At 50.3% G+C, this 12,247-nt stretch overlaps 1 protein-coding gene across 2 annotated transcripts; it reads left to right on the forward strand.

Moving 5' to 3' along the window:
• Positions 1-5,148: 5,148 nt before the first annotated feature.
• On the forward strand, positions 5,149-11,579 carry KRT9 (keratin 9). Of its 2 annotated transcripts, XM_008966446.4 has the most exons (8): positions 5,149-5,855; positions 6,986-7,068; positions 7,191-7,347; positions 7,608-7,769; positions 8,532-8,657; positions 8,780-9,003; positions 9,415-9,932; positions 11,014-11,579. In XM_008966446.4, the coding sequence occupies exons 1-7, from the start codon at positions 5,214-5,216 to the stop codon at positions 9,890-9,892; spliced, it is 1,872 nt and encodes a 623-aa protein (XP_008964694.2). In that variant the 5' UTR covers positions 5,149-5,213; the 3' UTR covers positions 9,893-9,932; positions 11,014-11,579. The 2 variants fall into 2 exon arrangements, with proteins under 2 accessions (XP_008964694.2, XP_054957105.1); XM_055101130.1 differs by lacking the exon at positions 11,014-11,579 and having other exon boundaries at positions 5,214-5,855; positions 9,415-10,408.
• Positions 11,580-12,247: the final 668 nt, after the last annotated feature.

The following is a 12,247-nucleotide window of genomic DNA, read 5'->3' on the forward strand; positions in this document are numbered from 1 at the left end:
AGCTGGTGCTCTCATCCTCTCTGCTAGGTGTGTCCCAGCAGACACAAGCCTGGGGTGCCTAGACTCAGGTGGAGGCACATATGTGGGCCCACTCCATCCCCTCACTGTGGTCTGATAGGGTCTGGCTGGGCAGGGTGGTGGCAAGTGCCTGTTGTATGAGAAAGAATCAGTGTTGACAGACAGGTGCAGGTACCCACAGCCCTGCGCCAGTGGGCAGTGCACACCTGCCTAGATGGCTCATGGAGGTTCCAGGGGAGGAGCCGTGACTCAGCGGGTGCTCCCTCTCCCAGCAGCCAGCCACATGCTGACTCAGGTCCCTCCCTGGCCCCACCTGGGGATCAATGACAGACAGCAATGGGGAGTAAGTTGGGGGTGTGGGAGGCTGCTTGCAGGCAAGCAAGAGGGCTCCCACGACCAGAGCAAAGCTGTTCTTGAGCTGTCTCCAGGTCCCTATGTCCCCAGTGGACGATACCTTTGCCTCTGGGGACACCTTGCAAGTGGGATCTTTGGTTCTCTCTCTGTCCCTCTGTCTGCCTCTCTGGGTCCTTGCAGCCCGTTCTCTCCTACTCCATCCACTCCCCAAGGGGAGGGCCTGCATTTGGGTTGCTGGCACTGGGTCTAGCTTGCAGCCTTGCAGCCTTGCACACTGGCTATAGAGAGGCAGTGTTGATTCTCGCTGGGTCTCAGGTGCCGGGGTGCCGTGGGCTCCATGGTTTCCATTCCTGGTTCATTCCTTGGAGGGTTCCCATGGGAGGTATTGAAGGTGAGGCTCAGAGGGCAGACCCTGAGCCCTGAGAGGCTGGAAGAGTGAGCCATGCCACATGACCTAGAAGAAATCACTCACTCAGGTCACGGCTGTTGGCCTTCCTCATCCCTGGCCCCATCTTGCCCAGTCTGGTTCCCATGCCAGGCAGAGAGCTTGGGAGAAGGGAAGAGATGCTGCCCTGCTGCAGCTGGAACAAGACCTCCTATCTGGACCGCAGGAGCTGCAAGCACAGCAAGATCCTCTTTGTATTGGAACAAGGCCAGATGTGGGGGGAGGAGGGCCAATATGGCAGGAGCTACATGTGGGCAGCAGTTGGGCATTCATCTAGGGAGCCCTCTTTCTTTTTTTTTGAGACAGAGTCTCGCTCTGTCACCCTGGCTGGAGTGCAGTGGCGTGATCTCTGCTCACTGCAAGCTCCGCCTCCCGGGTTCACACCATTCTCCTGCCTCAGCTTCCCGAGTAGCTGGGACTACAGGCGCCCGCCACCATGCTCAGCTAATTTTTTGTATTTTTAGTAGAGACAGGGTTTCACCGTGTTAGCCAGGATGGTCTCCATCTCCTGACCTTGTGATCTGCCCACCTCAGCCTCCCAAAGTGCTGGGATTACAGGCGGAAGCCCTCTGTCTTTATGGCCCTTGGCAACAGTGCATGAAGGGGCTTCTCATGAGGAAACTGAGACCAACTTTGAGGACCACAGGGAAAGGGAGGGTGAAACTGGCAGGTGGCCCAGCCCTGCCTGGCTGGGGAGCTACTGTGCTCTCCATCCCACAGTGGTCCTCATGCACAGCTTTCTTTCCCTGGCAGCTGGGAGGAATTCTGAGGGATGAAGCCTGCTGCTTCGGGCTGAGTGAGGCTTAAGACAGGGCTGGAGGGTGGGAAGTGGAGAAGGTGGGTGAGGACAGGGGTTGGGGTTTGGCACCAGGGCTGGAAACCAGGGCCATCTGTCAAGAGGCTTAGCTGGCCAGGGGAGCCCCAGCTTGGAGCTTCTGCTCAGTCAGGCGGGTCTCAGCTGTTCTTAGGATCCCCCAAACAGATACATTTGCAGATGACAGAGCAGGGTTCTGAAAGTGCCACTCTGCTGGCTCTCTCCGGGGTGGCCCATCCACAGCACCACTGACTTCCCTATCCAGCTCAGGGACCCAGGACCTGGGGCTTACATCCCAACCAGAGTGGTGGCATCAGCATGGGCATGGGGAAGAGGGTAACTTTCCAGGCCTTGGAACACATTGCGGCAGATTCTGGGCTTCCCAGCAGAGCTTGGCAAAGACCTTGAATGGTTTAAAACCATTTGAGAAAGTAGAAAGGGAATCAATTATACCCACTAGCCTTGATCTAAGAGTCTTCCATGTATTAACTATTCATAAAATGCCTTTAGTATTCTCTGAATATTGAATAAAAGAGAATTATATTCTCTTTTAATTTTCAAAACTTAAACTACCTGTTTAATTTTTAATGTAACATATTCTGTAACACCCATTTAAATATTTATTTAACACATTTTGGTAAATTAACTCACCTTTCATTTCAATAAATATATTTATAAAGGACATCTTACATTACTACAAAAAAGGAAAATCATAATCACTTGCCAGAAGCAGAAGGAAATGACATACAGAAATACTTAACTTCTAACTAGATGCTGTTACTTTCTAAAGGTTCTGAGCCCAAAGTTGGCTCTCTTTTTTTGAACAGGGTGATTGACAAGTGTGGTGGGGTGTTAGAGAAGCCATAGTGTCCAAATGAGATTTCATCCTTGACTAATCAGAAGATTGAAAAATAGAAAAAGAGGCCAGGTGCAGTGGCTCATGCCTGTAATCCCAGCACTTTGGAGGCTGAGACAGGAGGATCATTTGAGCCCAGGAGTTCAAGATCAGCCTGGGCAACATAGCAAAATCTCATGTTTATGAAAAAAAAATTAGCTGAGCATGGTGGTGTGTGCCTGTAGTCCCACCTACTTGGGAGGCCGAGGCTGGAGGATGGCTTGAGCCCAGGAGGTCAAGGCTGCAGTGAGCTGTGATCATGCCACTGCATTCCAGCTTGGATGACAGAGTGAGACTCTGTCTCAAAACAAACAAACAAACATGGAAAAAGGAAATTTTCCTCCAAGTGCTTCAGTATTATTATGATTATGATGATTATTATTATTTGAGACGGAGTCTTGCTCTGTCGCCCAGTCTGGAGCACAGTGGCACAGATCTCACCTCACTGCAACTTATGCCTCCTGGGCTCAAGTGGTTCTCATGCCTCAACCTCCTGAGTAGCTGGGATTACAGGTGTGCGCCACCATGCCTGTCTAATTTTTTGTATTTTTAGTAGAGACGGGGCTTTGCCATGTTGCCCAGCCTGATCTCAAACTCCTGAGCTCAGGCAATCTGCCCACCTCGGCTTCCCAAAGTGCTGGGATTACAGGCGTGGGTCACCGTGTCCGGCCACTTCAGTATTGTTTAACAGTCGTTGAGCGTCACTTAAAAGCCCCTCAAGAAATACCAGTCATCTATGCCGCCTACACATGCAGGCATTGCCTCTTTCAGGCCCTTGCTGACCATCCTGGCAAAGAGATTTCCTTACCTTTAGCTCCTTTTCAGCAATGAGCATCTTTCTGGAATGACTGGTATCTTTCCTCCATCTCATATGTGTTGGGATCCTACTTGGATCAGACGTGGCGCTGGGCACTGGGGCAAGTACGAGATGAGCAGGGGCAGGCTTAGAGGAGCTCTGGCTGCCCGCAGAGAGAGGTTTCTTCTATTTTTTCAGTACATGAACTTTTATTCTTCATCAAGTGCTTCATAGAGCCATGGAGATAAGTGTGAGACACAATAACAGAGCACAGTACAAACCCAGGGGGCGAGAGTACAGGAAGACAGAGCAGGAGGCAGTCAGAGGGATCACTGAAGATGAGTAGTTTTCTGTGTAGAAAAGATGGAGTGGGACATTTCAATCAGAGGTCACTGCAAGTGCTGAGTATTCTTAGAGGGAAGAAGGGCATTTGGGGAGCATTGTATGATTTTCTAGGGGGCCTGGGGGATGGTGGGAGATGGGGCAGGAATGGAAAGATGGGGATGGGCCTAAGTGCCAGGAATGTGGACCTTATCTTGAGGGTGGAGGGAAACTGGTGAAGTGATGTTGTCAGACATGGATTAGAAAGATCATTCTGGCTGCTGTGCAGGAAGAGTCAGAGGGAATGGGAGAGACAGGGAGGGCAGTTAGAAGCTCATGGCTAAGGTCTGGGTGAGGGCAGAGTTAACGGGGAGTTAGGGGGCTGAATGATCAGAGGCAGTCGAACATTTTTTGAGCATTTCTCACAAGTCTCTTACTAGGAGATGGACAAACTATTCATATCAACCTTTTTCAAGGAGGAAACTGAGGCACAGAGTATTTAAGTAACTTATCAAAGTCACACAGCTCATGAGCATGGAGCTGGATGGAGCTCAGGTAGGCACACCAGAGACCAGCGTGTTCTTTACCATTCTCTTCTGGCCTTGGTGACCAGAATATACATCCAAGTTTCTGCCAGGAGCAGGGATAAGTCACACATCTCTGTATCCCCTCCCGAGTTCTGTATGGGGTAGGCACTCAACCAAGGTCAATTCCACACTCCCTGCTGGGCCCTGCAAAAGGACCAGGACAGTCGAGCCACTTGCATTCCTGCTCAGAGGTCAGCTAGTGTCAGCACCACCTTGTTTATTTGGTCCACTTTCTTCTTCCAGCCCTTTGTGTGAACTCTGCACGCTGTCCTTTAGTGCTGGCGGGCATGGTCTCGGTGCCCGTCTCCATCTTTTGGCCATGCCAGTTGCCTCCTCATCAAACTGGAGTCTCCCAAGGGCAGAGCCTCAGACTCTGCAGAAAGCCTCGAGGATCCTGAGAGCAAGGATTGGTTTTCATCCATTTGGGGCTCCACAAGGGCAGGGGCTGTGCCTCCCCCTCCTCTATGATAACTCCTTAGTACCCTAGTTCCAGCTCAGCTCACAGTGGGCACAAGGTGGGAGCAAGGAGGGATGAGGGATGCAGACAGTAATGACCATCAATAGAGGAGGTGACTCTGCTCTTGGGAGTTTCTATCCCGAAGGGGCTAAGTCTCAGACCTGCTGTTGGGGCCAGCCAGAGACCAGACTCCAGGATCTAGGTCACCCCTGTTGCAGTACAGCTGATTTATGGTGGCCCTGACAGCCTAATGTCATCAAATTATCCCACACAATGGAGAGAGGCTGGGCCGCCCCCAGGCAGTCACCAAAGGACGCTGAGCCTGGGGCAGCCCGGCTGCCTCCGTATCCCAGACCTCCCTCGGGGTCTGTGGGGGGAGGCTGGCACAGAACAAGGGCACACCCAGGCGTGCCACCTTCAGCTGGGGGTATAAGTAGGCAGCCCCAGGGACAGCTCTGTATCCTGCACTTGGGAGCCGGTAGCACTCCTATCACTGCTTCTCAACCCGTGAGCTACCAGCTGTGTCATGAGCTGCAGACAGTTCTCCTCGTCCTACTTGAGCCGCAGCGGCGGGGGTGGCGGGGGCGGCCTGGGCAGCGGGGGCAGCATAAGGTCTTCCTACAGCCGCTTCAGCTCCTCAGGGGGCGGTGGAGGAGGGGGCCGATTCAGCTCTTCTAGTGGCTATGGTGGGGGAAGCTCTCGTGTCTGTGGGAGGGGAGGTGGTGGCAGTTTTGGCTACAGCTACGGCGGAGGATCTGGGGGTGGTTTTAGTGCCAGTAGTTTAGGCGGTGGCTTTGGGGGTGGTTCCAGAGGTTTTGGTGGTGCTTCTGGAGGAGGCTATAGTAGTTCTGGGGGTTTTGGAGGTGGCTTTGGTGGTGGTTCTGGAGGTGGCTTTGGTGGTGGCTATGGGAGTGGGTTTGGGGGGTTTGGGGGCTTTGGAGGTGGTGCTGGAGGCGGTGATGGTGGTATTCTGACTGCTAATGAGAAGAGCACCATGCAGGAACTCAATTCTCGGCTGGCCTCTTACTTGGATAAGGTGCAGGCTCTAGAGGAGGCCAACAACGACCTGGAGAATAAGATCCAGGATTGGTATGACAAGAAGGGACCTGCTGCTATCCAGAAGAACTACTCCCCTTATTATAACACTATTGATGATCTCAAGGACCAGGTAGGTGCAGGAAACTGTCTCTGTCTTGGTCTCTTTCTCTTTCATTCTTTATCTTCCAAAAAAGTTAAAATGCTAAACTCTAAGCTCAGATAATAGCCAGGGAATCCACCTTTTGGAAATGTACGCTTTCATCAGAAACAAACTTGTGTTTGGTTTCTGGGGATCCCAGGATAGGACTTTGGCCTGTGCTCTGAGTGTTCACTTCCATTTCCTCAACTTTCAGAGTTTGGGCAGAGCAGAGAGGAGACCTGGGTTAACGTGAGCTGAGCTGGGACTGGATGTGGAACCTCCTTTAGGTTTGGTCTAAGTCAATACTTTCTCTTCCTTTGTACTTCTCCTGGGCTTCTTTAGGAGTGTATCTTGATCTTTTAAGGTATTTTGGACCTGACTGTACATGTTGGTTATTCAAGTGTTGGAGAGGATCCAGAAATCTGGGAATGGAAGCTATCTATCCATCCATCCTTCCATCTATCCCTTCCTCCCTCCACCCACATGTCTATCTATCTATCCATTTATTCAGCCACTCAGTTCAGTGAGTGCCTACCCTCAGGGTTGCTCTGGGTAGACATAGTGATGTGCTAGACTTAGTTCTGGTGGAGCTCACGGTCTGGCTCTTCAGTATTCTCAGTGATTCCTCTTGTCTTAACTCCTGCATGTCTCTGGATGTGCTGTTTCTTCTACTCTAAACCTCTTCCATTTATTTATTAATGTTACATCTTAGCCATCCTTCAGGGCCCAATTCAATTGCCAGCCACCTCCTTCCTGAAGTCTTTCTTGATCTCCCATTGCCATAAGCCACCTCTCCTTTCCTTGAACTCTTTTAGGACACTTTTGACTTTGTAGTCAATGGTGGGCTCCCTGAGGAACAGGATGTCAGTAATCTCTAAATCCTACAATGCCCTTTGCAGTAGATCTTCAAATATTTGTTGAATGAATGAATGAAGGCCACACCAAACATCTTCGCTGAAGGCTGGAAGGGGTCTGTGCCATGTCCCAGCTGTTGGAAGTTCCTCATTCCTCTTGAGAATCTTCCTGGATGGAATCCTCACCTCCTGTGGCTTTGCCTGGCCTCTTGCCCTCTCAGCAGTGGTCCACAGCATGCTTTCATGGCTGTGTCCTTTTTTTTTCAGATTGTGGACCTGACAGTGGGCAACAACAAAACTCTCCTGGACATTGACAACACTCGCATGACACTGGATGACTTCAGGATAAAGTGAGTCCTGCTCCTCTTCTCCTCTCCTGTCATCAGCCCTTACCCCTGAACCTCAGTGCTCTGGAGGTCCTGGTAGGGCCTGGTTCCCTCTTGATTGTTTTCTACCCCTGGCTGGTCTGCAGGTTTGAGATGGAGCAAAACCTGCGGCAAGGAGTGGATGCTGACATCAATGGCCTGCGGCAGGTGCTGGACAATCTGACCATGGAGAAGTCTGACCTGGAGATGCAGTATGAGACTCTGCAGGAGGAGCTGATGGCCCTCAAGAAGAATCATAAGGAGGTAGGGTGCTGGGGCTTATGGGTTACTGGGGAGAGGGAGGAGCAGAAATGCAGAGACAGCAGGGGAGCTTTGGAATATTACCTGGGAGACACCCTCTCCTTTGCTCTTGAGGACACTTTCAACTTCTCCTTGGCATCACCTATGGTAGTGGTTGGGCTTTGGCTTCACAACTGTGTCCTCTTTTTGTACCCTGGGGGGACCAGAGGGAGAATTCTGAAAGGACTTTATCCGTGACCTCATCTCCCCTTCCTCCCTGGCAGGAGATGAGTCAGCTGACTGGGCAGAACAGTGGAGATGTCAATGTGGAGATAAACGTTGCTCCTGGCAAAGATCTCACCAAGACCCTCAATGACATGCGTCAGGAGTATGAGCAGCTCATTGCTAAGAACAGAAAGGACATCGAGAATCAATATGAGACTCAGGTGAGCAGAGTGGGCTGCCCATTCATCCTCCTCCCCTCCATCTATTCCTATCTCCATCCCTCCCACCTCCCATTCCTTCATCCTCCTATCTCTGCATCTGTCAGTGCAGCTGTCATTTATCCATCTTCCAATGGAAGTCATTCAACCATCTTCATTCACTGCATACAAACATCATTACAAAGTAGCTTCTCAGTGCCATGTTATATGTAAAGTATTGATGTCTCAGAGGTATTGATGTCTGATATGAGCCAAACAAGACTGCTGCCCTTGAGAAGCTCACAGTTTATTAGATGTGTGTGAACAAAAGCAGAATGTGAACAATTTAATCTAATGCTATGTAATGTAAGACTATAGGAGAGGGATACAGTGTGTCTCCCATACTGTACTGAGCTCCTTGGTGGTTCCCTTCGTCCTTGAGTCTCCAGTGCCCAGCCAGAGTCTGGCACATACATGAAGGCATGGTCTGTGCTGTGTGTGTGTGTGTATGTTTGAAAGGTGGGGGAAGTTTGGAATAAGGTTAGATTAGAAAGATGGTTGTGAGACAAAGCGTGAAGGGTCTTGCAACTTTGTTGAGAGGGAATGTCATGTTGAGAGGACTGGACAACCCTCCATGGCTGGAGGGTACCCAGAACTCAGAATGACTTGTCCTTGGCTTCAGATCAGCCTTGGCCCTGGAGGTGAAGATCCTGGTGAATGGGGCAGAATCTCACTCACTGAAGCTCCTGGCACAGCCTGATGCTTACTGAGCCTTTGGTTTTGCAGATAACCCAGATCGAGCATGAGGTATCCAGTAGTGGTCAGGAGGTGCAGTCCAGTGCCAAGGAGGTGACCCAGCTCCGGCACGGTGTCCAGGAGTTGGAGATTGAGCTGCAGTCTCAGCTCAGCAAGGTTGGTAGTTCTGCTATAGACCCTTTGCCAAGGTGGGGCACAGGAAGTCTTTGCAGCCCAGGAGTGGGAAGAAGAGAAGTTATGATGTAGCATCCCTCTTAAAGCCTTCTCCTAACCCTTAGAAAGCAGCTCTGGAGAAGAGCTTGGAAGACACGAAGAACCGCTACTGTGGCCAGCTGCAGATGATCCAGGAGCAGATCAGTAACTTGGAGGCCCAGATCACTGACGTCCGGCAAGAGATCGAGTGCCAGAATCAGGAATACAGCCTTCTGCTCAGCATTAAGATGCGGCTGGAGAAGGAAATCGAGACCTACCACAACCTCCTTGAGGGAGGCCAGGAAGACTTGTAGGTCCCCCAGGATTTGGTGGAACCCCTGGGGGTCCCTAGGCCTTTGATACTACTTCTGTCCCTCTGGATAGAGGCAGCTGGGGGAAGTTCTTATACACAGGGTCTTATGGGTTGAGGACTTCTTCATCCTGGGGGCCGGGGGGACCTCAGTGCATTTGGGCTTTGGGAAAGGAGGATGGTGACACTGAGAGAACGGGCTGCCTCCCTGCTCCAGGGAGGGGAGGGCTCCACAGTCTCAGCTGGAGGCTCTCCTCTCCCAGCTGTGGTGCCCGCCCAGACTCTGTCCTCTGCCTCCCAGGAAGGAAAACAAAAAGATTCATGTTTGGGTCCTGACTCTGTCCAGGTCCATCCTCATATATGTGTGTGTGGGCCGCTCATTTTAACTCTCTTGTTTTCTTTCTTTCTTAGTGAATCCTCCGGAGCTGGAAAAATTGGCCTTGGAGGTCGAGGAGGAAGTGGAGGCAGTTATGGAAGAGGATCCAGGGGAGGAAGTGGAGGCAGCTATGGTGGAGGAGGAAGTGGAGGTGGCTATGGTGGAGGAAGTGGGTCCAGGGGAGGAAGTGGAGGCAGCTACGGTGGAGGAAGTGGTTCTGGAGGAGGTAGTGGAGGTGGCTATGGTGGAGGAAGTGGAGGTGGCCATAGTGGAGGAAGTGGAGGTGGCCATAGTGGAGGAAGTGGGGGCAACTATGGAGGAGGAAGTGGCTCTGGAGGAGGAAGTGGGGGTGGCTATGGTGGAGGAAGTGGGTCCAGGGGAGGAAGTGGAGGCAGCCATGGTGGAGGAAGTGGTTTTGGAGGTGAAAGTGGAGGCAGCTACGGAGGCGGTGAAGAAGCGAGTGGAAGTGGTGGTGGCTATGGAGGAGGAAGCGGAAAATCATCCCATTCCTAGTCTTCTTCCTCAAAATCTGGTGACCAAGATGAGACAAAAGGTAAGGGACAATCCTAGGTTGTGGGGTGGAGAGTCAAGGTCTCACCTTTTTTTTTTTTTTGAGTATTTTTGAATCTCTGGGGAACACAGATTCTGAATAGAGCTAGATGTTAGGGAAATCTCTAGTGAGGTGTCAGAGACCTATCCTTGGTTCTGAATTGATAATTATTTTTGACAGAGCCTAGGATGAGGCTAGGACCAAATCTACACATGGCTGAGTTTCAGTAGTGTAGGAGATGGGTTGAAAATTGTGCATTATCATGACACACGCTATGAGGTAGGTTTTATTATAATCCCCATTTTAAGGAAAATGAGGTTCAGAGAAAATAATTTGCTCAAAGTCATACAATCACAAATGAAGGGTTCAGCTCTGTGGGGCTTCACAGCCAGTACTTTCAACCTTCATGAGGATGGGGGACCTGGATCAGCAACAGTTCAGGTGGAAAAGAGACTCAGGGATTTTAGTCAGTGGTTGGCTTGCACAAGTATTACATGATGCAACTGCCAAAAGGATGAACATAATCTAAATGTAAGAAAGGCTCACACAGGTGAGTTGGTCTCTAGATCAGGGAACATTTTCCCATATACACATTGAATTTTATAAAATAAAAATGTAATATGAAATTATAGTAAAAGCCTGGGTAATATAACTGGGAATGTTTAGCTCAGAGAAGACTTGAGGTGCTTGGGAGCTGCCCTGCAGGGTGTCTAATGTAGTTTTGTGAGTCCAGTGGCACTGCAGGTCCATGGATATACATCTAGGAGTGAGGCTGGTGCCATCTTTTGCCTCAATATACAAAAAATTGACTAACAAATCTGTTGAATGGAGGGGGCTGCCTCATAAGCCCCCCATCCTCAGACTTGGGGGTGCATCTGTCAGGTTTGCTGCAACAGAGATTCAGGAATTAGATGGGGACCAGTAGATTGGGAGACCCCAGGGCCCTTCTACCTCAGGATTGTCCAGCTCTTTGAGCTCTAGTGTCCTTGCTTCGAGTTTCCCCATCTTTCCCCAAGTCCCAACCTCTCTGCTCCTGCTTACAGTCCTCCCTTCTCCCCCTCATCTCCCTTTCATCTCTCCACAGGCTTCCTTTCGCGATACTAGAGCCTCTGTAAACTTCTCCTGCCCAGCCCCAGCTGAGCATCCCCAGATGGGCAGACTCCCGATGAAGCCTGCTTATTGGATCCTGACATCAGGAATAGCTGGCAACAAGCCCCTGTGCCCGTTTGGGACTGAACTGACTTGGCATATGTGCCTCTGGCTTTCCATTGGCTTCCAACCCTGCTTGGCTTTGATGCCTTCAGGGTTGGGGAGACAGACCTCTTTCCTCTCTCTGGCCTGGGGTGCTCTCACACCCTGCATGATCTTGACTATAATAAAGCTTCCCTACTGCAAATCAAACTCAGACTTTGACCCATTTGTTCTTTGGGATTAAGAAGGGATAGGGTGGGTGGGACACAGTAGCTCATGTTTGTAATCCTAGCACTTTGGGAGGCTGAGACAGGAGGATCACTTGAGGCCAGAAGTTCAAGACTAGCTTGAGCAACATAGTGAGACCTGTCTTTACAAAAAACTAAAAACAAAACAAAACAAAAATTAGACAGGCATGGTTGCAGGCACCTTTGGTCCCAGCTACTCAGGAGACTGAGGTGGGAGAATTGCTTGGGCCCAGAAGTTGGAGGCTTCAGTGAGCTATGATTGCATCATTGCATTCCATCCTTGGTGACAGAGTAAAGGGATAATCAATCTGTTATAAAGAGTGTGGGTTCACTTTTCTATTAGTTAACTTTTGCTTGTAACAAAGGAACCCACATTTAGTGGCTGAAAATAACAACCATTCATTTAGCTTAACAGTTTTGCAGTTTAGACTGGGAAGCTCTGGTTCCCTTTATGCATCTATGGTTCGCTGCAAGTCAGCCAGGTGGCTCTTCCTCTGGTAGTTGGCTGGATGCTGGCTGGGGTGATGAGGATGAATGGGGTCTGTGACTCCCATCCTCCAGCCAACTAGCTTGAGCATGTGTTCCAAGGTCATGAGCAGAAACATGCAAGGCATCTTGAGGTTTAGGTTCAGAGAAGTCACTTTGGCTGTATTATATTGGCCAAGCAAGTCACAACCTAGCCCAGATTCAAGAGCAGGGGAAATAGACTTCTCTTGAGGGGAGGAACTGCAAAGTCACATGGCAATGGGCATGGATATAGGGAGGGCAATAACTGAAGCAATTTTTTGCAAACAATCTACCATAGTCTATTGTCACGTTGTGTGTTAGCTATGGAGGAAAACAAGACAAAAATGATGTGGTCTTTGCTTGCAAGATTTC

This window comes from Pan paniscus, chromosome 19 (assembly GCF_029289425.2).
Source record: "Pan paniscus chromosome 19, NHGRI_mPanPan1-v2.0_pri, whole genome shotgun sequence".
Taxonomy (NCBI): Eukaryota; Metazoa; Chordata; class Mammalia; order Primates; family Hominidae; genus Pan; species Pan paniscus.

Bases quoted from the DNA above. Each gene is read 5' to 3' on its own strand.
- KRT9 (XM_008966446.4), top strand. From the start codon at position 5,214: ATGAGCTGCAGACAGTTCTCCTCGTCCTACTTGAGCCGCAGCGGCGGG. The intron at 5,856-6,985 runs GTAGGTGCAGGA...TTTTTTTTTCAG, and splicing joins TTGATGATCTCAAGGACCAG to ATTGTGGACCTGACAGTGGG. The intron at 9,004-9,414 runs GTAGGTCCCCCA...TTTCTTTCTTAG, and splicing joins GAGGGAGGCCAGGAAGACTT to TGAATCCTCCGGAGCTGGAA.